The following is a 27,663-nucleotide window of genomic DNA, read 5'->3' as shown; positions in this document are numbered from 1 at the left end:
GGAAGTCAAACAAGGGGACTTCAGAAACCCCTAGGATGACTCCTAGTAAGACAGATTATTTTTCTTCCACTTGTAGAGTGTTAAGGATCATTAAAAAACAAAGCATAGGGTATTGGATATGACCTAGACAGCATGATCAGAGTTATCTCTCCCCCTAAACAGATTCTTCTCTTTTTTTTCTTAAATTTTTAAAAATGTTTTTATTTATTTTTGAGACAGAGACAGAGCATGAGCAAGGGAGGGGCAGAGAGAGAGGGAGACACAGAATCCAAAGCAGACTCCAGGCTCTGAGCTGTCAGCAACAAAGCCCGATGTGGGGCTCGAACTCAGACTGTGAGATCATGACCTGAGCCGAAGCCGGACGTTCAACCCACTGAGCCACCCAGGTGCCCCAGATTCTTCTCTTTTAAATCTCCTTTAAAAAATGCCTTCATGCTGTGACCTTGATCCTAAGCCCCCAGGACTTGCTGTTAGTCTGGAAACGAAAGCCCAGGCTCACCTGCCTGATTGGCTTTTGAGACTTTTTGCAACTCGGCTTCAACTTACCTTTTTAGTCTCATCATGTGTATCTACTCTGAGCTCCCAAGTGTGTTCCCTCCCTCTTCTGAGCTTGTGCCCAGCATCCTCCTAATTGCCACGCACTTTGACTCCATTGAGGCTCTCCTTTTTCCAGCACTCCTTTGCTGGCCCCATCCCTCTAGTGGGCTCCTCCACTATAGGTATCTAGTACATTCCATCTGCTTGGCTCACACACCTCTTTTCCCACTCGTCTTCAAGCCAAGGTGGCTTGGAGAACTGGTTTCTCTTGGCCCAGGGGTTTTGACAGTGGAAACACTGTCTCCTTCATCTTCCCATGCAGAAGGGGTGACTCTAGGAGAGGTGCATGAGGTGTGGCCTGGTGTACAAGCTAACAGCCTTCACCCTTTGACCAGTCTAAGAGGTCAGTGCCTCGGAGCAAGACCAATGCTTTGAATGTGGGGGCGATGAGGGAGATGCCTATGGCCAAGGAGGCACAGAGCTAGAAGGGAAGCATGGGCTTGGAAAAGGGGTGTTGTTCTGTGGCCTTTGGGGGAGGAGATAGTGTGTACTATCGTCATTAAGAACGTGCAGTTTGAAGTTTGGAATCTGGCTTTGCCACACTTACTGGCTATGTGATCTCAGGTAGAGATTACCTCAAGCCCTACATTTCTTCCTCTATGAAATAAAGAAGATACAGTGCCTGCCACATACAGGGTCAGGTAAGATAATGTCTGTAGAATGCTTAGCATAGTACCATGCATGGGAGAGACTTTCACTAACCATTAACTCCTACTGGCCATTATGAGGAATTAGAGGGCAGGGGTCGAAAGTGGAACAGGGGCACCAGTTTGGTTCTCTTCTAGCAGCACATGTCAGGCCATTGGTTCCTACGACTCTCCACTCCTTTCTGCATTCCACGCCAGGTCTCAAACCAAAGACCTAAGAGGGGCGGCTGTGTCCCGGCTCACTGTGAGTAACCAGAGGCCCCGGCAGCTGCTGGCTCTGGCCAGCTTGGCCATGGCTGCTAAGTGAAGGCCGGCCAGAGCTGCTCCTCCAGCTCCAACAGAGCCCAGGGACAAGGTAATCTCCTGCCACAAGCATCCAGAGGGCCTCTGCCCCTCAGCTGTTTGGTTCCTGATTGACTGACAAACAGCTCACACCTGCCCTGCTTTGAGAACAGTGGCTCCAACCCACAGCGTTGTGAAAAGAGTCTCTAAAAATAGCTCCAGGCAGGGTCTATGGGGCCCACCCACTGCCCTCTGAGTGGAGCTTATTTTCCCAGGAACAGAAATACCACCACTGTCGGCCTCTTCATGCTGCTGCTGGCTTCCAGCACTTTCAGTGTTTAAGCCAACTTCCAGCCCAAAGTCACAAAGGAAAAGGAATTACCGTGGCTCCCCTATGCAGTTAGCTTGCGTTCTGGAGTAGGATATGGGATGAACTCAAACTGCTAATGCGAGATTTCACTCTGTGTCCTCTGGCTCTCAAATGGTTGATCCAGTAGCCTGGGCCAGAAGCGCTACAGGCTCCAAGGATTAACAGACACACAGGCATCCTAGCTCTAGGCCTTGACTCGCCTCGCACTGTGGTTGGACTGCAGTGCAAGGGAGAGAAGTGAGCAGCAGCCTCTGTGAAAGTCTCTCCTACTGGCTGACCACACCCACCCTGGGTCCGGCTCCTTGGGTTCACGTCTCTGCTCTATGTGACCTTAGATGATTGATTTAACCTCCCTGGGATTTAATCACCTTGACCATAAAATATGGATAAATAATTCGATGTAGGTAAAGTGCTTAGGAAATGCATCATAAGCATTAGTTATGGTGGTGATGATCTGGACCATAACTGGCAGCTTTTGGTTACTCCAGAGCCACATGCCCACCATGATTCTGGTGGAGAAGTTTTTCAAGACCACGAGGAGGATAACAGTGGGTATGGTTACTCAAGGGTTCTAGCTGTTTGCAATTTTGTATAGGTCCATCCCGTTTTTAGTCAATGTACCCAACATGCCCAACCATCCTATTCTTCAGCATAAGAGCTGGAATTCTACCATCTCTGACATCTGGCACCTGTGACTCCTGTCTGTCAGCTTCTTGGAGAGGCCCTCAGGCCTTTTTCCCAGCAGGGTTTAACAAGGTGACATCATACTGAGGCCGCTTGCTGCTTGCTAAAAAGCTCGTGCATCATGTAGAGCAGCACAGCCATTGGTAGCTCCCTGGTGGGCAGCAGTGTTTGGGGATCGCAGACTCCTCCCTGCATTCTCCCCTCTCAACTGATGTCGCCACCTACTTCGCTGGGGGAAAAATAGCCACCCATAGATGAACTTCTCCCCTTCCCTCCCCTTCACCACAAAATGTAACTGTGTTCACAGCCAACATTTTCAACTTCTGTTTCATGGGCCAAGGCTAACTTGGGATCCTGTCCTCCTGACCTAGTCTGGTTCCGCAGCCGCTTGTGCCTCTGATCGTTTCTTCTCTCCTCTCTGCCCTGCCTGCTCGTCCATGTCCTTGGCAGAAAATGCTTCTCCTCTGTTCTTACAGCAAAACAAATCACGACTGTCTTTGACCCGGTACTTGCTTCTCCAGGCTGCCTGATAACGTGTCTGCCTTTCCCCATCAGAAATCTTGAAACAGTGGGCTGAAAACTTACCATCCTACTCTTTCCTGACCATTTCCAAACCCACTGCACACTGGCTTTTTCCCGAATGACTTGTCTCAGATTCCTTCTATAATGTTCTTACTGCCTCCGATTCCCTAGCAACTTTTAGTATCCATTTCCCCCAGGATTCATTCCCATTTGAGAATTTCATAGGGTTAACAGGATTCTTGTGACCAGAGAACCAGCTCCTCACTCTGGCCTTCCACCTAATCCCATGTTTTCCACCTATGGATCTTACTCTCATGCCGATTTGACTGTTGGCTCCTCAGAGTGTCCAGACAGTCCAAGAAGCACTGGGCACTTACTTCTAATGTCTCCAGTCACAGCACGCTCTCCATCCCAGCCCCAGCACCTGATGCTACTCCTCTGTCCCTGAAATGTTATTAATAACAATGAGCCAGTGTGTCTGTTGGTATTGGCAAGATGAGGAAAGTGCACCACTCCTAGAACCTCCTGTTTGTACTATCCCCCTGGCTTTAATGTCCTCCCTTCACAAGATACCAGCACACTTACAAATGCCACTTCTCCTGCAGCCCAACACTGTCGGTCCCTTCTGTATCCAGACACCTGATCAAGAGCTTGTAGTGGGGACCAAGCTTCTCCAAGGCTACACTTTTGGAACAAGATCTTAGTAAATCCAATGCATTTCTTTCACTCCAGATCGTCCTTAGGATGATCGTTTAGGAGCCATCATGCACATCACACCAACTCCTTGATTAGGGAGCTTATAGGTAGATGGTCTTCACCATATCTTTTGTTTTCTGTGTTAGTCTGGGGGAAACCAGAGTGTCTGAAGGGTAGTTGATGGTCATGGCTTTATGGGTAGTCTTTATTAGGAAAACTTTCCAGAGATTCTGCTCTCCCATTTTCCTGGGGGAGTTCCTTCATAGCTTTCCAAGCTCATTCAAGCAGTGACTCCACTCTAAAGCCTGTCTTCTCCCTTGAGGGTATAATCCATTCGTCCCTCTCTTGTACCACCGCTGCTGGCTTATTCTATGACCATATTTATCACTTCTCCCTGTCAGACTACAAAGCTCTCTGAGGGCAGGGAATGAATCATTTGTTTAGCACAGTGTGGCACCTAGTAGGTATTCAGGAATATTTGAGTCATTGAATAGATAAGTGAAGAAAGAATGTGTGATTACATGAACTTTAGTCGACAAACCTGTTTGCTATTTATGAACTTTGCTTTACTTTCCCTTGAAGGTGGGCATTTAGATCACTTGACAGTGACACCTCTACCAGCAACATTTATCCTCCTCTCAGATATAATTGAAACCAGGAGGTGGAAGGCCTAAAGAGGTCAAGGTCAGGATAGGATTTCTCTTGTTGGACTCCAAGTAGTCAAGAAGCTGATTGCACTCTACTCCTAATGCATCTGGAAGAAACTTCTTTAACTCTGTGCCAAAGATTGTAAACTGGCTTGACTATTCTTTGCCTAGAAAAGGTGGAACTGGTCCTGGGAACAGTTGGTTTTATAATAACTGACAGAAAACCTTTAACTCCCTAACCAAAAAAATCTAGGGAGACTTTCCTATTTAGAAGCACCCACCTACACTCCTACTGCTTGGTTCCCTTGGTGATAGGTAACCTGAACTATGTAACAGGAATTGAGTATTGCCTCATGACCCACTTTTTATTTTTTTTTGGTCCGCTTATTTTTAAGGTCTACATTTTTCAAGTTTCTAAAAAGTTTGGTATGTGAGTGGTACTTCTGAGCTTGAAGTCTGGCCTGAGTGACTCTGACCTCTCTTCTATGCCTGGCAGCTATGACTCACTTAAAATTGGTTTTCTGGATTTGATAAAATCCTCTTGACTATGCAGCCTGGAAATACTACACATTTTCCCTTGTTTTCTTATTCAGCTAAAAACACGTCATCTCACATTCCTAATGACTAATGAAGGGAGAGCCTTATCCAGTATGTTGTTCAAAATCTTCATGTATTTACAAGCAAGAGGCCATCATATAAAATGATCTGACCAGTTGGGACAGTATTTGAAATGTGGCCAGGATCCTGAGGGGACTGGAATTCACAGCTTATTAGAAGCACTGAAGGAAATGTGACTTTACCTTGTGAAGACTGCAGATCTTGGTATCAAAACATGGGGGGCAGATGTATTTTGGAGCCCAAGGCAGCAGCTCTGAGAAGTAGCTGTTGGCTCTGAATAACACCGTGATGGCTAGAGCTGTCACACTATACAGCCTTAGGATTTCCCCACACTCCATGCCTGCATGCCCCATGATACCCCCATGTGACCTCTTGTCTGCCCCACTTGACTGTTCTGGAACCAGCCCTTTCCCCATGTTCAGAGAAGTGAGGTGCTGACAGGAGGTCTTCTAGCCTGTACCAGTCAGGGGAATACTGTACAAGTGGCCTACCCAGCATTCCTGAGAGTGGACCATACCATATGCAAAGGGCATGCCGTTTTGGTAGAATCTGGCCAGGAGGAGAAAGAGTCCTCCTGGGGATTCTGCATGGCTCCTGGCCTTGGCATCAAGCACTCTTCTCCAGACCTCTGCAGAGACATAACATGGCTCTTCCTTTGCCAAGCTACAATGGAGGGGCCAGCCAAGAGTGAGCAAGCATCATGGAATCTAACCAGCCACTAGAGTCAGAGGGTGATGGCTCTGGGGAAGCTGCCAGGGGTGATTTGGCTAGAATGCTCATGTTTAACTTAAATTGGACCTGACTTCCAGATTGGAACAGAAATAAAAATTCAAGTTTTTATGATGGTGATTATCAGCTATTGAAATTCTCATTGTGCTCCTTTGTAATGTATGTAGTACATATTACTTACAGTATGTAGTAAAATGCTCACAAGGAAGAAAAACTTGTGGTCCTGTAGATCTGACTCAAAGCATGGGCATCTTTTCAGGGACGATGGAAAAGTGACACATACACACCACAAGTATGATTCCAGAGCTCTTAGATAGCAGTGAGTTCTATGTTGTCACTTGGGCTTTTTTTTTTTTTTTCTTTCTTTCTTTATAGCCTGAATATATTTTGGTTATTGTTCCCTTGGGCTGTTTGTACAGATCTTTACAGATACTTCATAGGTGTCCTAATCAGAAACATTGCCTTTTTGTTCTCTTGAACAAAAAGAATGAATTAATTAAAACTGTCAGTACAAGGGATGAACTGCTTGTAACCGTACTTTGGTCTTTTAGCTTAAACAAAGCCGTTTAAATGATTTCCATATTTCCACCTTCATTCAAAAGCTGTTTGTATTAGGAAATATTAGAGCATCCCTCTATAAAGAACATTCTGTGCCTTTATTCCTGTAGATTTTGAGGCTTAATGACCTAACCGACCCTCTACATTGCTCTGTGAGGTATAATTTTTTCCATTTAAAGGATAGGAAAACCTGAAATGAGATGACTTACCTAAGAGTACACATGGTTAGTACAGCCCTGCCTCCTAGACATTCGTAGCTGTCATTTTGCAGACGTCATGCCTGTGTAGGAGGAGGCTATAGGAATTCTGCACATGCATATGGAAGCCCACAACAAAGTCTCCAGGGATCCCCTGCCTTGAATTCCAGATGGGCAAAGGGTGGGTGTAGGTACCCCAGCTCTTGGCCCCCCAGCTCCCAGACCTCACATTTGTATAGCATGTACAGACATGTCAGTCTTTCAATATAACTTCTTTTTTTTTTTTTTAATTTTTTTTTCAACGTTTATTTATTTTTGGGACAGAGAGACACAGAGCATGAACGGGGGAGGGGCAGAGAGAGAGGGAGACACAGAATCGGAAACAGGCTCCAGGCTCTGAGCCATCAGCCCAGAGCCTGACGCGGGGCTCGAACTCACGGACCGCGAGATCGTGACCTGGCTGAAGTCGGACGCTTAACCGACTGCGCCACCCAGGCGCCCCTCAATATAACTTCTTAAATGGCAGTTAGGTGTTTTCATGTTCTTATTACCCATTATTTATTCGTTTCCCATTCACCCTTACATCTTTTAGCTCTACTTTACCTTCCTATTTATTGTTGTGTTTTAATTTATTTTTACTACCCCCCCCCCACACACACACACCAGTTGATACCCATGGGTCTATCACATCTTGTATTATCTCCTGCCTTAACCTTCTTTCTCTACATGCGAACTAATGGAGGCCAACAGATGGTAGATAGGAAGTCTTCCATTTCACACATGAAGGAGACTGAGTGCCATTTTTATCCCAGTGCATCCCACAGACATACTCTGTGCCACACTGGCTTTCGCTAATGATCCTGGTATTAACTATATAGTTGGCTCAGAACTGACCATTTTTTCCTCAACTGCCCATTCAAGGAAATCAGCAGTAGGCAGAATTTCTTTGTAACTTAGTATTCTATCCAAAACACAGGAATTCTTTCTTGTTTTCAAAGGAGTAGATTTTGGTCAATTGATTTAGCACCTTTTGAGACAAATGCATGAGACTGGGCTGTCGGGTGCAAGCAACAGAAACTGAGTTTGAACCCAGTGCAGGTTAAGAGGGAACCAACAGGAAGGGCAGAAATCTCACTGCCTTGAGACCACGTGAATCTGAGATGAGAATGCCACCAGTCTCTTTCTTGGCTTTTATTTGTGTTTCCATGCATGTTGGTTTCTTTGTTGACTTCTACTGCAAACCAGCTGCTTCCACAGAATGAGGACATGGCTACTAACAAACGTAAGAACCTTCTAGCACAACCACTACCATTTTCTATTCCCAAGTTTAAATTTTCAGTTTAAAAGGATTCAACCATCCATGCTTTAGATCAGGTGGCTGGGAGGGGTGAGAATATCTCTAAGAAGGTGGCAGCCCTCACCCGTGCCATGTGGTTACAGTAAAGGCAATGGCCCAGCCTATTCTAGACAGACAGTAGATTCCAGGGTTCAGAAGAATTCTCTGTATTCATCTTTTATTCCCCCCTGAACAAGAAAACAAGAGGGAAATTGACTAGTCTGGAGGGTTTTTTTGGTTTGTTTTGTTTTTTGTTTTTTATAACTAATAAGTTTCTTTTGGGGGCTCTAAATGTCCCCAGATAATCTCATCCCTAATTAAAATGCAGTGACCCCCAAGATATGGAAAGCCTATTTTATTTCTTGGGTCTGTTGGTATTCAGCTCTCTGTGCATGAGGAACTTACTAAGAGTAAGTGGCTTATTCACCAACCTTTGGGAGAGGTGGAGGCAGGACTCAGTCTAGATTAGACTAGTGTCCTTGTTTGGCACAAACTTCCTTTTATGTAGAAACTATCCATGCTGGAATCTTGTCTGGTCAGTGCTCTCCTTCCTAGACACACACAGTCCTCCCTCCCGCCTCTCCCTGCCCTCCTAATCACTGAGACTGATTAACTTTTATGATCAACTCCATGACCCCCAACCATAGAACACCCACATGGCTGCTAAATCATCCTAAAGCCTCTCTTTTCCACTTCATAATGGCTTAGGAAATAGCCCCACCTTAGACTGTTGATTGTTAGAGCTCTATACTATGCTTGCCCAGCCCTAGAAGTAATAGCATTTGGGGTCTTCTAAAAATAGATCCATAACCTGCCAGAGTCAAAGTGCTGTGTTTTCTCTGTTCCTGAGGACTCACAGTAACATCACTCCCAAGGCCTCAGGAAGTCCTTGATCTGAAAGTTCTGGACTATGTTTCATATTTGCCTTCAAGAGTTCTGGCTTTTAGAGGATGGATTTCCCAGACTCTTGAGAGCAATGCCTTGATAAAGGCAAAGATGGTTTGGCTTCAATAATCTTGGCTAAAGTTACTCAGTTATTGACAACATACATACAAGAAGAACTCCCCATTCTGTTAAGTTCTGTGATACGAGAGAGGGAGCATGTTTCACTGTGACGTTCAGTCAAGATGCAAGAGGACATGGAAATGTCAATCTGTACTTGCCATTTCACCTCCATAGAGTACACAGATACCTTGCTTCCACACAGTATCTCTTGGTCCCACACAATGTACCAGGTAACTAACCTCAGTTATAGATTCAGGAATATCTCTGTAGCAAATTTGAATGAGAAGATCCATTTTTCTTCTGTCACATTTGTAGAAATAATAAAACAGAAGAGAAAATCAAATTGATGTATATCCCACCTAGTAGTACATCAGCAGTCTTTTAGATCTAGCCTAGGGGCTAACCTCATTAGTTGAATATAAATAAGAAATATTTCGTTTTTACTCATCAATAGTGTGAGCATCCTTGATAGAGTAGAACAGGGTAGAACTCTCCTTTAAATTCCCCTGCCATGCCAGAGTGTGGAGGAATAGAAATTTAGCATGTAGCACCCTTCAGAATTTGACTTGACTGTCTTCCCTTGGTTGGTTGCCAGCATGGGTCTCTCAGTCCAACCTCAGGTGTGGAGAGCTGAGCAGCGACTCTATCACTGATTTACCTCCTAGAGAACATGGACAAGAGTTTTCAGAGACACCCAAACCTGAGTCACTCAGGGACCCAGATCTGCAAATTGATCTGAGTCTCCTATTGCAATTCCACTGTTAGAATTAGGGAAACTGGCATACCCTCTGATTAAACAAGCTCTTCTTAATTTTTAAGATTTATTCATTTTTGAGAGAAACCAAGCATGAGTGAGGGAAAGGCAGAGAGGAGAAAAAGACAGAATCTGAAGCAGGCTCCAGGCTCTGAGCTGTCAGCACAGAGCCCAATGCAGCTCAAACCCACAAACCACAAGATCATGACCTGAGCCAAAGTCAGATGCTTAACCTACTGAACCACCCCAACACCCTACAAACTCTTTTTTTTTTTAATTTTTTTTTCAACGTTTTATTTATTTTTGGGACAGAGAGAGAGAGACAGAGCATGAACGGGGGAGGGGCAGAGAGAGAGGGAGACACAGAATCGGAAACAGGCTCCAGGCTCTGAGCCATCAGCCCAGAGCCCGACGTGGGGCTCGAACTCACGGACCGCAAGATTGTGACCTGGCTGAAGTCGGACGCTCAACTGACTGCGCCACCCAGGCGCTCCTACAAACTCTTTTTAAAGTAGGACAAGACAGAACTGTGTCCTAATTCTTCTTCTTCTTTTTTTTGTTTTGTTTATTTTGAAAGAGTGGAGAGTAAGAGTGAGGTTGGGACTGAGGGAGTGAGAGAGAATCTCAAGCAGGCTCCATACTCAGTGCAGAGCCTGACGTGAGCTCAATCTCACGAACCACGAGATCACCACCTGAGCTGAAATCAAGAGTCAGACACTCAACCAACTGAGCCACCCAGGCGCTCCCCATCTCTCTTTGAACATGTTTCTGAATAATCGGAATGACATTTTCATAACCACATGTCTTTTATGCTGTAATGAAACCCTCACCTTCGGCTGATGAATATTGGCATTCAACAAAATAGTTCTAAAATAATCCTCTTCTTGGTTCTGTTCTCAGATGCTTTTCAGGCTCTTCAAGTGGAGATGGTGTTTTATCCTGGTCTGTGCCTTTCTAAGGTGCTGCAGTTTTCAAGATCTCAATCTTTTCTATATTGTGAAGACCTGGCTCTGTATGTCAGGAAAAGCAAAGAATGGTGATACTGCAGACTTCTGTCTGGGATGTTATCTCCATCTCACTGCTGTTTAATATTTCTTGAAAGCTTGCTAGAGAGCAGAAGTGATTTTGGTAGACTGAACAAGATAGGAAGATGCTCTATTACTCTAGAACCACGATTTGAGACAAGGGAGGTGCCTTTCTGCCATGAGGATTACCATCACGTGGACCAGTGTGACTGCTGGGGGAGAGGGTGTGCCCCTCAAGGCTGCTATGAGAGGAAGCAAGTACCAGAAACCACTGTTGTTGGTACTCAGTGTTCCTAGATCTTAAAATGTATTTTAACTATTCAAGAAAATATTTGAGCTTCTTACAAAAATGTTTATGGATGAAGTAAAATCCCACCTTGACCGAACCTCCCATCCCCAGCTTTCTGTAGCCCAAACACATCCCCAGGAGACAGCACTGTTCTGAGTTGTGTAGCCTTCCAGACACTTGGTCTATTTATTTTCATACATCTGCCATATACCCTTGGAGCTGTGTAGTACTGTTTTCTAATACCACACTGTATGATTCGTTGGATCTTGCTATTTTCACTCTCCAAGATATCTGATATTTTTGTGATGGTTCATAAATACCTACCTCACGCTCTGAAATGCCACAAATTGTCCACAATACGGATGAGCCGTAGTTTTTCTAGCCACTCCTTTATTAATGGACATTTAGGTTCAGATAGTGTTTTAAAACTTATTTTAAGTGAAATTTCATACAGTCTCAATATCTAAAACAAAATTTGTACTTGATCTCTTTAATTAACTTACAACAGAAAATTAATTTCCCACGTAGTCAGTTAGGCAAAATATCCATGTATGCCTCGTTCATACATTTGGTGCCTCAGTTCCTTCGTTTGCAAAATGGAATCAAAATAATATTCATCTTACAGGATTATGGGAAGTATTAAAAGAGTTAAGGCATGTAAAGTACTGTCAATAGCACCTGGCTCATGTCTAGTACTATATAAGTGCTTGCTATAGATCTGCTGTCCTTTGCTTGGGCCACATTGCATTGGTTCTCCATTGAATTGCTTTGGCCTTTAGCCTATATGATCCCTTAACCTTTGATCTATTTAGAGGGTATCATAGCAAAGCAGTGAGTTCTCCTGGGCTCTGTTTACTATGAGGATATCATCATGGATATTGGGATGTTTATCCCATTGCATAGAGTCTCTGAAAATCTGAAAGTTTCTCCATTCTGTAGGAATAGTTCTGTTTCTCCCAGTTTGACTTTATTTACCATATTCGTCTTTTTCCTTCGGCTGCTAGAGTGGATCCAGATTCGTTTTTTGTTTTGTTTGTTTGTTTGTTTTTTAATCTACTTCTGTCATCTGTTATAGACTCTGTGGCGTGCATTTTGGGTATTAACTGAACTTATGGCATCAACTTGCTTTTTGGCCAGGTAGTAAAAATAGCTGTGCCTCTGGGTGATTGTATGGGTCCTACTTAGGCACAGTGGTGTGGTGGCTTGCTGCGGTCTTCCCTTTGGTCTTCTCTCCTTCACCTCCTGCCGGAGAAATGGTAGCTACCAGGGGTGGGTGGCCCTATACGTGTGTCGACTTTGGTAGTGGGATCAGACGTGCACAGCTTCCCTTGGGTGCCTGGGTCCTTTTCTCGCTATTCCCTGAAAATCACCATCATGTGAGTTATTTGACAGAGAAGCATTTGACCTGCTGTTAAGAATTATTTTCCTCTCGTTTTAGGTTCTGAGAATACTTCGGTTATAATTATATCCTTGTGTACTAGTCAGAGTTTGACCATATGAGGACCAGAATTAATGTAGCAACAATAAACTGCCATGAACACAAAGAAGTCGTTTGTGATTGTTAAGGCCCTTTGTCTCTGGTATGAAAGAGCTTCCACAACCGTGAACAAGATGCACACTGGAGAGAGGCTGGAGTGAAAGGCAGTGGTGCCGAGGCGGGTGCTGCAGGCCTGGCTAGCCTGGGGTTGGCCAGCCCATTCTGAAGGTTGGAATGTGGGGAAATGGGCTCAGGAGAAGGGGCCCACCTCTCGGCCTGGGTTCCTCTCTGACCCACTCCTTTGCAAACCCTGACTTGCCTCTGGAATGAGGAGACTGCCTCATAAGCCTCAGAGCATTTACTCTTCCAGACTAGCCCAGATTCTGATGATTGTCACTTCCCCATTTAGCAATCAGACCTGCTTTTTCAGGCTGCCAAGCCCCTGAATGGCCTACCCTGGGCCTCTAGGTTTCGGTCTTCCTTTAAGCATGGAGGAAGGGAGTATTGGTGGCATTGGGCCAGCTCAGTCACATTAGCAGCCACCTCTCTCCCTCTTCCCTGCCTATAACCAGGTCAGATACACCCAAAAAGTGACTGAAGCCTCCTGTCTCTTGCTCAGAGCATTTTATGAACTCTGCCTCCCATCTGCCATTTTATTTCTTCTCCCTTTATGCTGTTTTCTGGTTTCTGGATCTCTCTGTTTCCTGTTAGTCCTTTGAGGTCCCTCTGGCTATCATTTGGGGTCTTCTTGGGATGTTTCATCTTCCCCTGTAGTGTGAGAACCGAGAGAAGTAAACATGCAGCGTGCCAGCCTGGCCTGCTAGAGCCCTTCTGGAGGGGAGGGATTAGCCACTCCTGGAAGGCATGTGTGAGTGGATGAAGGGCCTTGTGGCTGGCGTCCCCCATCCTCTGTGCTCCCTGTGGTGCTCAGGATGGGCCTCCATGCTGTGAGGTGTGCCTTGGGTCTGGAGAACTCTGGTGTGAGAGTTAGGAGAGACCGAGATCTGTGCGGAACTTGTTCCCACATAGCTCCTTGGTGAATGGTACCAGCTCCCCGGCCTCCTCAAAGAGTAGCCTCATTGCTGTTGGTGCGTCTGGCAGGCTGTGCCTCCACCTAAACCAGACCCAACACGCCCAGTCAAGTCAAGCACCACTGGGTCTGGAGTTCCATTCAGGCCTTCCTGGCCAAGGGTGAGGTCATCGGGGTGGGGGGATGATTTTGCCAGCTTTCAAGGCGCACCTTTCAATGGTCCTCCTCGTAGTAGTTTTGAAATCCTGTGGCTTCCTGTTTAGGTGGGTGGTTTTGCACATGCAACCAGCATGTGCTGTCCTCACAAATTACACACTTCGTTTTAAAGTTGGTAAGATGTTTTCCCAACCTTTTAAGTGTAATTCTTTCCCCCCCACCCCCTTTTTAGTCCCAGGTGAATCACCACGGTGCTGCTAGTAATGAAACGTACCAGGAACGCTTGGCACGTCTAGAAGGAGATAAGGAGTCCCTCATTTTACAGGTGGGTCCTTTTTCATGGGAAACGGCTTATCCTGTTACCTCCGCCTCTGTAAGTGCCCTAAGTGGAAGGGAAGTACAAGAGGTTTTTTTTCCCTGTTGGATTTATCCTGCTCCTGAAGTGTATGTTTTTTAAATAGACTCTTCCTGAAACAAAGCAGAAAGTCACTGAGGCCACAGTGAAACGCTGGACTGGCTTTCGGGCCGTGAATGTGTTCCTTTACTCATCCTTGTACTACTGAGCCTGTACACTGGAAGCTCTGTGGCCAGGCTGATGAATGAGGCCCTGTCCTCTAGGAGCCCAGGAATCTTCTAAGGGAGATAAGATGTGTCCTCATGTCTCTAATGAAACAGCCGTGAGTAATATGGATGTAAGGTTGGATGCTGACAGGATCAGGCCCAAATCGTCTGGAGCTGGATCTAGACTGATCACTTTGAGGCCAAATCCCCTGGAGCTGGTAACATGGGCTAATGAGCCTTTGATGACTTTCTTGCCTCAAAGAAAGGAACTCCAAAACTTGTTATGGAGAAAGATAGTCAAAGGAACATTTCAGTTCTGAAAACTCCTGTTCCTTGGCAGGACATGAAGTTGAGCATTCTTACATGAGGCCTTTTGTTGTGATAGGGGCTCTTTGCTGTGTTCACTCTCAAACGCATAAATCAAGCATTTGTTCAGTGCCTGGTATGTATCAGGCACTGTGATTGATGATTTGGAGGATCAGAAAGGACATATTCCAGTCCTGGCTCCTTCAAAATCTTGAAGCGTGGTAGACAGGGCTGGTAGTGTTTTGGGAGAGGGGGCAGGGTAGGGTTCTAGAACCCTCCACTGTGGGCTTTAGCTTAGAGCACTGGAATTAAGAGGCTATTTGGCTTTTTTTCCTTCTATTTCATCTTATTCATCTTATGAATGTAAGAGTAATGAATGATTATTTTAGGAATTTTGGAAGTCAAAAAGGGAGTTTAACATTTTGGCCTTTTTTCCCTAGCCTTTTCTTTTTTTCCCTGTCCCTATTTTAAATAAGCTTGGGCCAAATGTGCAATTATATAATTTATATCTTTTTTTCCCGTTAATTTGTTAATTAAAAAAATATTTGAGGGGTACCTGGGTGGCTCACCCGGTTAAGCATCTGACTTCGACTCAGGTCGTGATCTCATGGTTCGTTCATGAGTTCAAGCCCTGCATCAGGCTCTCTGCTATCAGCACAGAGCTTGCTTCAGATCCTCTGTTCCCCTTTGTTCTCTGCCCCTCCCCCTCCCATGCTCATTTTTTTTCTCTTTCTCTCTCTCTCAAAAATATATAATAAACATTAAATATGTATATGTAAGCAACTGCAATTTGGCAGACACTAGTTTTAGGTGCTGGGGTTGCAGCCGTGAAGAAAATAAACTAAGTTGCTGTTCTTACAGAATGTGTGTGTGTGTTGGGGGGGGTGGGGTGTCTCTCCAATAAACCAATACATAAAAGGTTTCTGACAGTGATAAATCCTATGGAGAAAAGGAAAGCAGGGTAAGGATTATGTAGTCAGGGAAGACCTCCCTGATAGGAGTCCTGAAGCAAGCTAGGGAGGAGGGATCCCCGTGGATGCCCAGAGAAGCACATTCCAGGCAGGGAGGCTGGCCCCGCACACACCCTGAACAAGGAGTGTGCTTGGTGTATAGGATGAACAACAAGGGTCTGTGTGGCTGGAGTTGATGACCGTGAAGAAATCTGGTGGGGAGGAACTACCTTCAGAGAGGTAGGAGGGGACAGATTATATAGCACATTATATCGCACATATTTTGAGGGATGTGTAATTTGAAACTCCGTCCCAATGACGCAATTGATCAGAGTTTCCAATTTGAAATTTTGTGGCAAAAAGTATGAACTCACAAACCTTTGAACCAGGAACCTTTGTGGCTGAAACCACACATTCTGTTTAAAGGTACACAATTTAGTAAAGTCCTCTGTGATAATGTTCTCTTTGGCATTCACAGTTTTGTTTTAAACCCTGAATCCTTCTTCGCATTCCGTATCTCCCTCTCTCTCTGCCCCTCCCCACTCACACTCTGTCTCTCTCTCAAAAATAAGATAAAGTATTAAAAAAAAAATTTTTTTAAACCCTGAATCCTTGAAGAATCCTTATTTCCACTCCTAACACACATGGGAAACTAATCACAGAAGTCAGAAGTGGATCCTAGTGGTTTCTATTCCAGGAGCTTGTGAACAGCCTTTCAGAGCTGCTCGTAGGTGACCACCCTGTTTTGTAGTGACCCATGGAGCCGGTTAGACCCTCAACATGGTAGAGCCTTTTGCTTAACTTACAAGGCAGCTCAGCCAGACTGAATTAATTCAATCACTTGGCCCAGAATGTTTTCCTAGATCTACTTGGAGAAGAATGAGGCAAATCACACATAACAAATTACTTTGTTTTCATAATACTTAAAACACACACACACACACACACACACACACACACACACACACACACAATCTTCTGTGCTCACTTTGGCAGCATATACACTAAAATCAAAATCTTTTATATCTTCATCAGAATGTCATTTTTTTAAGACAAGGATTTTCACCCCCTCCCTTTTTTTCCACTTCTGTATTCCCCACAGTGCCTAAAATTATGCCTAGCACAGAGTTAGGGACTCAAAGTATTTGTTTTTATTGAATAAAGGTCACCTTCTAGGATCTTTATACAGTTGTCCCAATTTTCTGTGCCTCTCTCCATGATCTTTCTACTGTATTCAAGTTTGTAAGGAAAAAAAAAAAAGTTTTGTAAAGAGCCCGTAGCCCTGCATGTCTTGAGTCTTACACACAGCTGAGCTACAGGGCATGGAACGCTGGAGACCACATATTCATGTGGGTACCGCCAGCGCATGGCCCTGAGGTGTGGTGCAGATGATATGTGTTAATCCTCATAATAAGATTAACCATAACGCAACCTTCCCAAACAGAAACTCTGAAACCCAGGGAGCTCTGAAAGGCCACCCTCTGGATTCCTACCCCTTTGAAAGTACAGCTAGTAGCTATAAAAGGCCAGGACTGCTGAGAGTGTTGGGTCATGAGGATTGAAAAAACCACCACGAAGGTTTGTGTTCAAGATGGGCCTAACTGGCAGAAGGCACCTGTTTTTGGATTATAACTGGAATATTTGTACACTGTGTATCAACTCCAAGAATAGGTTTCAATAATTCTTTATCCATTTGGGAACATAAAAATGGAGAGCTTAAAGTAGCAGTATTCATTTGGGTTTTTTTTTTCCTTTGTAAAGGGAGCTTTGTAATTTTTTTTTTAATGTTTATTTTTGAGAGAAAGCATGAGTGGGAGAGGAGCAGAAAGAGAGAGAGATAGGGAGACCCAGAATCCAGGCCCCAGACACAGGCCCCAGGTTCTGAGCTGTTAGCACAGAGCCTGACTCGGGGCTTGAACCCACAAACTGCGAGATCATAACCTGAGCCAAAGTCAGATGCTTAACCGACTAAGCCATCCAGGTGCCCCTATAACTGATAGTTTATTTAAACGCTCATAAGTGAATTACATTAACTCCTTCGTGCTCCAGCTATCATTCCTTTACAGACTGAGAAATCATTTAGGATAATCTATATGTAAATGACAATGACTCAACCATTGGTTGAAAACCAAAAGTGTCTAAAGGATCTTAATTTACCAGTCATTGATTTCTTTATTTGGGGAGGCCATCCATTCTCTTTCTTCATCTTCCTGCTCTGAGGCACCTTTTTAATAAAAGGGAGGATCTGGGGGCAGTTTGCTACTAGAGCAGACTATGGAAATCCTCCATATGTAGTTAGGGTGTAATTTAAAGGACTTCCTATAAATGGATCTTTATTAATCCCAAGAGATCTTCTTCATGATTTTTAGAAAGACGACTTTCCTGCCACTCTATGTGCAATGTGGCATGTGTGTGTTATGACTTAGAGTCATGTTTTGGCCCGTGAAGCACAAAATCCTTTCTGGAGCCAAGTTTTGTCGGTGCTACTACATGCCCTTTACATCCCACATTCCTTAATTGCTTCAGAACACTCGCCTGATAGGTGAGCAGCCCTCACACCCTTATGAGAGAGGTAAGGTCATTGGTTAGTTTCCCCAGGAGTTTGGATTGCTCTTCCACATGAGGTGGCAGAGCCCTGGCCTGCCGGCAGAGATATGCCTTGAGGTCCGGACTGCTAGAGCGAGCTCTGTAAGAGGACTAAGGAGTGGGAGTCCAGCCCGGAGGCAGCTCTCCTGACTGCTGGGTATTTTTCTCTGGAGTGTGTCAAGAGCAGGAAATGTGACAACGTCAGTTAGGCAATGGCAAGGTAAGAAAACAGCTGGAGTTTTCTCCATCCAGGACACTCACTCCCCCCACCTGCTGCCCGCCAAAAAGAAAAGGCATTTTGATGTATGGATCAGTAGTATGGTTTCCCAGCAGTAGGTGAGCCATTTCTGCTCCTCTACCGTTGCTTTATTTCCTGGGGCAGGTGAGTGTCCTCACAGACCAAGTGGAAGCACAAGGAGAAAAGATTCGGGACCTGGAGGTGTGCCTGGAAGGACACCAGGTGAAACTCAATGCCGCCGAAGAGATGCTTCAACAGGTAAGGGCGTGAGGGCTGAAGGCCCTGGGGTTATAACGCAGCTCGTGTGTTAAAAGTCGCTGTGTCCAGTCACCGCTCTCACTACTCACTCCCCCATCCTGCCTGGAGGTAGGCTGGGCGCTCTGCGTGTGGTGTTTGTACAGCAGGTGAAACTTGCCCCAACTGAGCTTTGCAGGGAGGGGCGAGAAGGGCTGGCCCGAGAGGAATAACCTGTTGAGCTGGTTAGACAGATTCCCAGGTGGCACTTGATCTAGCCAGGTTCAGGGGCGCTGTGCTGACAAAGTCACCCTTCTGACACCAGCCACAGCTTGACTGTTGGCGGCATCTGGGGTTTGAGGAAGTTGGTTAGCTTCCTGTGTGCCCCCTTCCCACCTCCCTCTTCCCCTCCCAGTTTGCGGAGTCTTCTTTGATAAAATGTATTACACACATAATATTTTAATGTAATTTAATTGCTGTCAACATGAAAAATGGAGCTGTTCTCATCCCATTCAATTAAATCTCGTAAATGTCTTGTTTCCTTTTCATCCTCCTTGTCATCAGGTATAGGTGTAATTTACAAAGCTCTCTTTACACCACAGATACGATTTGGTTCTCTGATTTTGTATGCTTAGCATCAGAGTGAAGTTTTTTCCATTTTTAAATCTTACTGTATACTACCACTGAGAGGCTTTTTTTTTTTGAAGGGAAAGTAAAATAATCATTTTTCTACCCTTGAACGATTTTACCGAATGGTAAATGATGAGCTGAATTTTTAGAAAGGGGTGTTGAGTTTTTATTCAGGCTTTTCCAAATCTTTTGAGAGGCTGATTAGAAATTTTATGAAATCTATCAAGATGATCTAACTTCCTTGAATGGTTCTTATATTTTCAGCAATTTTGGGAATCACACACACACACACACACACACACACACACACACACACACACTTCAATCACGGTTTATGCTTTGGAGCTCCTGGAATCGTCCTTGTTGCATGGGAGGTGCTCACTAATTATTTAAAGAATGACAGTCCCTTAACATGTATGGGTTCAAGTAGATGGCTGCTTATATGTAATCTTTCCCCCAGAGCTCGAATGTTTTTTGTTGTCATGATCAGCATAAAATTCAAATAGCATTTTGATAGAATGGTAATGAACACAGGCTTTGCATTTGACCTTTGGTCTTAGGAGAAACGTTTGCTTCCAAGTATTTCTTAGTTTTTAGTGCATTTCAAGAACTTTTTTTTTTTAAGTCAGTACTTCTGTGTAGATGTCCTCAACTAGATGGAACTAGTCCCAACAGCTCAGAAGCTGTATGCTTTCTAGTTTGCTTTCTTTTCATCTCTGATTAATAAGTTACCACATTCGTGGCTCCATTTGATTTTTCTATTTAAATTGTGTGCATTTCTCTTGCTCATCCTATTCCCTGAGTAGCAGGAGGAGTTGAGTTTATTTTTTTTAAGCTGGGTCTTCTTTTTGAAAACCAGGAAAGAAAATGGAAAGCTCTCAAAGGGCGGGAAAGCATTTTCACAAAGAGTGATAGAGGTGTGGCTTTGAGGTGGGGATGGAGTATTGCAAAACCCCAGAGAACAAAGAAGATTTGAATGTGGAAGGGAACGTGTCTGGAAAACGTCAGGTTGATGTTTCAGGAAGGCATTGCCTGGTGGCAGTCCCCGGGATCGGAGGTCAGAGCATGGCCGCATTTGGTGCCTGAGCTACCTGACCGCCTGTCCCGGCTGCTCTTCCAGGGCTGCCCTACACCCCTCTCTGCACAATGGTTCTGCTCCCTCGTCAGCATCTCTGGGTCAAGGAGTCTGGTGTCGGTTCCCAGCTCCACCTGGTTAGGCTGTCTTGCTCTTCAAACATCAGCCCATGGACTGGATTTTAGACTTTTGAAAAAGTCTTAAGATCAATTATCTTTTGTGTTGTGGGTGAGGTACCAGGCCTGTGGTTCGTATGTGCCACAGAGGTGGATGTCTTGGCTTGGTATATTTTGGAGTGTGGTAGGTCTTATTTGTTACCTCTCAGGTTTAAAGATCTTCCCTTGAACTTACCCAAGTTATTTTTATGCTCATAACGTTCACTGTGTTCCCTCCATCTTTCAAGGATAAAACGAAGGGAGTGTGGAAGACTCCTCTTTGGCACCTCCTGAGTTCAACTCACGGGACTTATTTGAGCCTCGGCTCCCACTTGCTGGGCTTGGTGGTACCTGAGCTGGAGACGTTTGGGTTCCCAGCTCTGAAGCCCGAGTTGAACCCTCTGTGGCACATGCCAGTCCTTTCCTGAAATCTGCTTGATGCTGTTTGAAAAGGCACTTCTTTCTTGCCCCACGGTGCTGAGGTAATGCCGTCTGTAGCTTACAGGATGTTATGCATGTGTCCTCTGAACTGAGGACAGGCAGGGACTTGCTTGTCTGATGCTGATATCCTGGACCGCAGGGCTCTTGGCTTCTGGTGGTAGGAACTAGGAGGACTCCCAGCCCTGAGGAGGAGGAGGGACGCAAACAATTGCTTCTTTTTGCCAGCCCTTGGAGACTATTCATGCTCTGAGCCAAGCCTGGCCTCCTGCTCTGAGGCCTGCGGAGCTCTGAGTGAGGCCCCTTCCCAATCAGTGTGAGGCCTGGCCTTCTGACAACTGCCTGTTGACGCCACCGCCCTTGGGTACGCCGTCCCTGGGAGCTCTACGCCTACGCATGGAGTGGCCTTGTCTAAAGGAGGCACTTGCTCCCCGCCTTTAGCTGACTGCCCATGTAGGCCCGGTGCTGTAAGATAGTCTCATTCTTCACAGCAGGTGGGAAATCCAGATTTAAAGATAAGTCTATTTTTAAAGCATTGGCAACTAATTTAACGGGAAAAAAATAAATACTGTGTGAACCACACCGTGCATACCTGCAGGCCAAGCCTGGTCCGCAGACCTGTAGTCCACAACCCCTGCTCTAGCCTCTAGCCCCCTCCACTGGCTGGAATAGCTCCTGGAGGACTTAAGGAAACCCAAACCCAACCAGTATAGCCCATGCCCTGAGCTTACATAGGCTCCAGCAACCCCACTGAGCCATCTCTCTCCACAGCTGCTTTGTCCGCCTCCCTCCAGCAGGAGCCCAAGAGGGGATGGAGTTAGCACCCCTCAGCCTGTCCCTGCTGAATGCTGATCTCTCAGGTCCCATCTGTTTTCCTCTTTGCATTAACCCATCTGAAGAGCGTGAATGAAGGCCTTGGGGCTAGAGAGGCAAGCCAGAACCAAATAGTATTAGCACCCGCCGGTCTACGTGAGCAGCACATAGGTGATGGACGCATTTGAGGGTAAAATATTTTTGCAGCCCCCTGCAAAATTCAGGGTGGCAAAGGGGAACCTCTGAGCCTCTTTGGGGACTGCCTCTGGAAGCACCTATTCAGGGATGGTCTCAGACTCCCTGAACAGGTGTGGATTTTCCAGGAAATCCATAAATGGGTCTCCAAGAGGCCGCAGCCTAGGTTTGTTTTCATAGGTCTGGGACAGTCTGGCCTGGGTACAGAGCTCACAGGGCTGACCTCTGCCTTCTGTATCCTAAGCAGGTCAAGGCATTGCCTACCAGCATCTCTGAGAGCTGCACCCCTGGGCTGTCTAGAATGAGCCCCCTGAGAATATAGGCATGGACCAGCCATATCCTTGTTGTAACTAGCTCAGACCGTGCTGGCGACAAAATCTACGCCACAGGGCGGGTTCTCCATGGCCCTGCTGATGCATTGAGGTCCCTGGTGACTTTTTCTAAAGTGGCCTCTGGAGTCTATTAGGGCCCTGCACGGCAAACTTCTCTGCCTCTGATTGTTGACCCTTCTCCAGAGGATGATGACTTTGAGGAAGAAGCTGATGCTACTTAGTGGATAATAGACTTTATACAGAGCTGACAGCCAAATGGAGCACTTTCCAGAGACTAGCTGTTTACAGATGTAATCAATGTCGAGAGCAGAAACAATGTTCAGTGTCAAAAAGAGGACAGGCTAGGAGAGCCAAATGGGGAGGAAGTAAAGGATGCAAACTTCCTTGTGAAGAACCCAAACTTTGGAGAAATCCTGCAGGACAACAGCTTCGATTTCAGACCTCCCACCTGACCTAGAGCCCCAGGTGTTAGGCATCCTCATTGTTTTGGCTATCTTTCAGGTGAGGTGTGGCAAGACAAATTTCTGGGATTTGGAGTCAGTCTTTGTGCCTTTCTGTTGATCCAGGAAAGTTGTCAAACCTGTGTTCTTATATAGTGAGAACAGGGATGATCATAATGGGCTCCATATTGCCCACTTCTTAGAGCTGTTATTTCAGTTTTGTTAAAACCGAACTTTCTCACAAGTCATCAGTTTTTTTTGTTTTGTTTTTTTTAATGTTTATTCATTCTTGAGACAGAGAGAGAGACAGAGCATGAACGAGGGAGGGTCAGAGAGAGAGGGAGACACAGAATCTGAAGCAGGCTCCAGGCTCTGAGCTGTCAGCACAGAGCCCGATGCGGGGCTCGAACTCCCGGAGTGTGAGATCATGACCTGAGCCGAAGTCGGCCGCTCAACCGACTGAGCCACCCAGGTGCCCCAAGTCATCAGTTTTAAGATCTTGAGCATGCACGAGGCGCCTGGGTGGCTCAGTCGGTTAAGCGTCCAACTTCAGCTCAGGTCATGATCTCACGGTTCGTGGGTTCAAGCCCTGCATCAGGCTCTGTGCTGACGGCTCAGAGCCTGGAGCCTGTTTCAGATTCTGTATCTCCCTCTCTCTGTGCCCCTCCCCCACTCACGCTCTCCCTCTGTCTCAAAAATAAATAAACATTAAAAAAAGATCTTGAGCATGTGGATTAAGGGCCTAAGATACCCAGTTCCTGCCCTTGAGTTGAGTGAAGGACAATGTGTCCGGGTTTTTGAACTCAAAAGTGTCATCAGCACCTGGCAGATAAATTTTCCAAGAGTACCTTTAAAGGGGTATCTCTGTCTCAAAAAGAATAGTAAACAGAGCTATGTACCCCTGATTCTGTGGAAGCACGACCCTGTCTCAGAGGTGAGACACCTGATTTGTGACTGAAGAAAACCAGGATTTGCCAGTTCTTCCCCAAACCTGCCCCCTGGGAGATGTAGGAGCCAGAAATAACTGCTTTCTTCAAGCTGATCTTATTCGATGTTGAATCTCCATACCACCATGCAAAGTAGGTGTTCTTTGTTCACGGATGAGGGGGCTGAGGTTCCAGAGAGATGGTTTCCGTAGTGGGGGCTGAGTCTGGACTCGAACCCAGGTTGACAACAAGCCCCTCGCTGCAGTGTTACTCATGAAAGCGGCTTTCTGGCACAGCCTAGGCCTCTTACTTCAAAGAGCAAAGGGATGCATTTTTTCCTTTCATGTCTTTCCATGGCCTCTTCCTTCACTCTGGTTTCAGATTGCCAGTCTGGCTCCAGTCCTCTGTCATTGGTCAGTAACTCCCTGGGTCATGTTCCACACTTAAAGATGGAAGTAATTGCTTCAAGATGTGGCCCTTTAAGGAGAGAATAAATTGAAAGGCCACTTCTTTTTATCAGCTCCAGTCTCAGACTGAGCTTTGGAAAAAGGAAATGATGGTTTTCTCTGAGATGTAAGTTTTTTTTCCATCTCCAGGAAAGGAGGTGTCTTTGCCCTTCTGGAAGAGGTTACTGGTAGTGGTGAAGTGAGAGGGGTGAGTGATGATTTTGTTCATTGGTTTTTGTTTTTTGTTTTTTTCCCCTAAAGTTTCATTACCTAGTTTCATGGTTTGTAGTAACAAAAATCACCTGCCTCATGTACCACCCACGCCTCTCCCCTTGCCCTCTGTCCCTAGGCAACCTGGAAACAATTGGGAAAGCAGAAGTTAATGCAGCTTATGAAACCTGTCCCCCTTCTCTCCATCCCCCTGTCTCCCCACACCTCACCTCCCCCCACATTATGGTAGCTGCATGATTCAGAGAGACTCCCAGCTAGATCTACCCTGTAGGTTGGAGCAGGGACCAAGCCTCGCCTCCGTGCTCCAGACAAATGGGCTGGATCCAGTCTTTAGGCTGAGAGCTAGGGATCCAACAACCTTTCTCTTAAGGGGTAGACTGGAGTAAAAGAAGCTAGCAAAAGAAACAGAAGAAAAAAAAAAGACAGATCAGGAAATTGGAAGGAAGCATGGGATGGCAAGTGTTATCTTACATTGATCAGTGGGTGAAGAGTTAAATGGTTGAAAGCTGAGAAGTACAGGTTGCGTCTGAAAGTTGGGACATTGGTCCCCAGAACCAGAACTGTTTGTGTGCCCTACCTGGTGAAGGCAGAATCTGGGTTGCAGGCATCCAGACAGGGAAGTGAGGAAGAAGAGGCAGCAAGGGTTAGGTTATTCTTTCTAGAACTTGACTGGGAAGGGGTGAGGGAGGGGATGAGGAGAGAGTGCATTCGTAGAAACAGTGCACACAGAACATGCATTTGCCTAGCGAGAGCACAAGAGAGTTGATGATGGTTGCTTAAGGGGAAGGCAAGGTCAAGAGGGAAAGTTCTTTTGAATGTCAGAAATTTGATCATGTTTATAGCCTGAGGAATGGGAGCTGATGGTGAAAGAGATTAAATGCCTGTCAGAGTAGATGATTAATGGTCCTACCCTTGCGAAGCACAGACTGGGTGGGAACTTCCTCACAGTCAGGACAGAGGTGAGGGGGAGCCGAGGACCATGTGAGTAGTCGTCCTTCGTCCTTCAGACTTACTGGCTGGAGGGAGAAGCCGGACCAGAACTCAGAGACCACAGCCAAACACTAAGGATTGACCGGGGAGGTAACTTGAAAGCCTGAACATCAAGCTATGTGGGTATGGCATGAAGTCTAGAGACTGAGAGATAGTCAGCAATGGGAAGGAGGGTCAGATGGGGTAATTCCAGAGCACACTCTGGAATCTTTGTGTCCTTGAACATATGCTTTCTATGTGCAACCTGGAAACTTACTAGGCTTGAGAGTGGTTCTTAAAGGTGAAAGAACCCAACATGAGACATGGACTTGCTTGCTCTAAGACATGGATTTAAGAGACATGAATGAGAGATGATTCCCGGAGATTTTGAAAAAAGGGATGTAAGCTCAACAAATGAACAGATTATTTTAGAATACCTTTCCGGGGGTGGCTGAGTGGTTCAGTCAGTTAAGCGTCTGACTTCGGCTCAGGTCATGATCTCATGGTTCACAGGTTTGAGCCCTGCATTGGGCTCTCTACTGTCAGCACAAAGTCTGCTTTGGATCCTATCTCCCTCTCTCTCTCTGCTTCTCCCCTGCTTGCATGTACATTCTCTCTCTCTCTCTCTCCCTCTCCCTCCCTCCCTCCCTCCCTCCCTCTCAAAAATAAATATTTAAAATACCTTTTCAGTATACAGGAGAGGTTATTTGAGGAGAAGAGGAAGAAAGGGTAAGGTTTATGGCTGGAGGAGAATGGGAAAGATTTGGAACAATCTCTGAAAGGAACCAACCAGAGATGAACGCAAGGGTGCCAGGCGGTATTGGAAGATCAGCTCTAATTAGATAGTGTAAATTTGTATGGAAACCAATTGGCATCATCAAGTGTCTTTCACTAGCAATTTTCAGGCCACAGGGAGTAGAAACATAGACAAAAGACTTTGAGGTTTGGCATGGACTGGGCTCTGGTAAAGCAAATGCACTTTAGGTCTAAGGGTAGGGATGAACTGGAATGAGGAATTTTCTGGTGCAGATATGATACACTTGAAATGACCTCAGGTATAGAATGGATAAGGAGGCAAATACTACTTAAGGGAAGTTTATTAACTAGGAAAACAGGTAAGTATTGGCCACAGTAGAAGAAATGAAAGATTGTTTGAGTCTGTAAGTGGGAAACTTGAAAGGTTAGAGGACTGTGGCCAAAGGAGACTGTATCAGAGCTGAAGATTTTAGAAGCAGAGCAAATGCATTCTGGATAAAGATGACGGCTAAGATGACGGCCATCCTGCTGAGAAACTGAGGCAAGGTGGAAGCAAACCTGTTGGTGTTGTGCTCAAGAAAGGTGAAACCAGAGTGGATATTGGAAGACTAACAAGGAGGGAACAAGGATGTTGAAGTTACTGAGGAGAAGGAATGTGCCCAAACTAGGTAGAGAAATCATTGATCAAAAGAAAAAAGCCCTGAGGAAAATGAGAGACTGTCTTGGGTTCTGGATAAGTTGTCTTGGGTTCTGGAATGTGCTGTAACTGAATGGCACCACTTTAGAAGAGGAGGGCAGATGTAGATGATCAATAAGGACAGTAGTGGTCTGGAAGCATGTCCAGTAAAGTTGGATCGTCGAAACAGGATGGACTCCACTTGAGATGACTGGGAAGGGTATGTGATAGGCTGCAGAAGTCAGGATTCAGTTTATGCTGGAAGGAGAAGGAACAGTTGAAAAGGTAGGGTAAACCTTCTTTAGACACGTCTGATAGAGAATATAACATGTAATAGTGGCTGGGGACCATGTGTACCTGGAGATGGAAAGTGGAGCTGGACTGGGTGAGCTTGTTGAAGGCTGATTTTGAATTCAGGGAGTAGGACAGTACTTACCAATGACAAGGATGAGGGGTAAGGACAATGAAAGGTAGAGGCATATGCTAATAGATATAATAGCTGGAATATAATCACTAACAACTGGAACTCCCACTTGGGATGTTAGTGTAACCAATTGGAACCCTGCCGTGACCAACTGGAACGGCTATTGGAACTTTAGTACAACCAATGAGAATATTATCCTTGTCAGTGGGAACATTGGTGTGACCAATTACAACCTGGCAACCTGAAATAGCTAGAGGGATTTTGGCATTAACAGAAGTGGAATAGATTCCTACTGTTCAGGAGAGATACATTCTGAGGCTTTTTTTGATCCCACCAAGGCGGCAGTATCGTGAATGTTGCTTAGCGGGCAAACTGCATGTAAGATATTCAAGCACTCAGTGGGCTGCGTTTTTAATAATCCTATCCCTAGGCCTTGACTTCTGGTAGATACTTAAAAACATGTTGAGTAAATGATTGAAGTCTGGAATGGAATGGAACAACATTTTCTCAATTGTCCGTACTCTAAAGCAATCGTTGCTATCTGATTTAGAGAATTACTTCTCTACCCCTTTGCACTGGTGGCTTGGAGAGCTCACGTACACGGTATAGTCCATCTCTAGCAACCCACAGAACTTTAGGAGTTTTACACCAGCGGTGGCTCTG

General features: G+C 45.5%; 1 protein-coding gene across 14 annotated transcripts in view; it reads left to right on the top strand.

Annotated features, from left to right (window-relative positions):
• PPFIBP2 (PPFIB scaffold protein 2) overlaps positions 1 to 27,663 on the top strand; it is a 151,106-nt gene that overhangs the window by 66,385 nt on the left and 57,058 nt on the right. For 8 of the 14 annotated variants that reach the window (XM_040456984.1, XM_040456987.1, XM_040456986.1 and 5 more), the window contains 2 exons: positions 13,852 to 13,944; positions 18,405 to 18,518. The exons of 2 other annotated variants lie outside the window; for them this stretch is intronic. In XM_040456984.1, coding sequence (XP_040312918.1) covers positions 13,852 to 13,944; positions 18,405 to 18,518 — 207 coding nt within the window. Of the gene's footprint in view, positions 1 to 13,851; positions 13,945 to 17,441; positions 18,243 to 18,404; positions 18,519 to 24,097; positions 24,153 to 24,877; positions 25,256 to 27,663 lie in introns of those variants that run through there. 4 more of the 14 variants (XM_040456992.1, XM_040456993.1, XM_040456995.1 and 1 more) reach the window with 4 other exon arrangements.

Source organism: Herpailurus yagouaroundi, unplaced genomic scaffold (genome assembly GCF_014898765.1).
Source record: "Herpailurus yagouaroundi ecotype Mexico unplaced genomic scaffold, PumYag 218, whole genome shotgun sequence".
Lineage (NCBI taxonomy): Eukaryota > Metazoa > Chordata > Mammalia > Carnivora > Felidae > Herpailurus > Herpailurus yagouaroundi.
The sequence above is the reverse complement of the archived record's forward strand: the minus strand, read 5'-3'. Positions and strand labels throughout refer to the sequence as shown.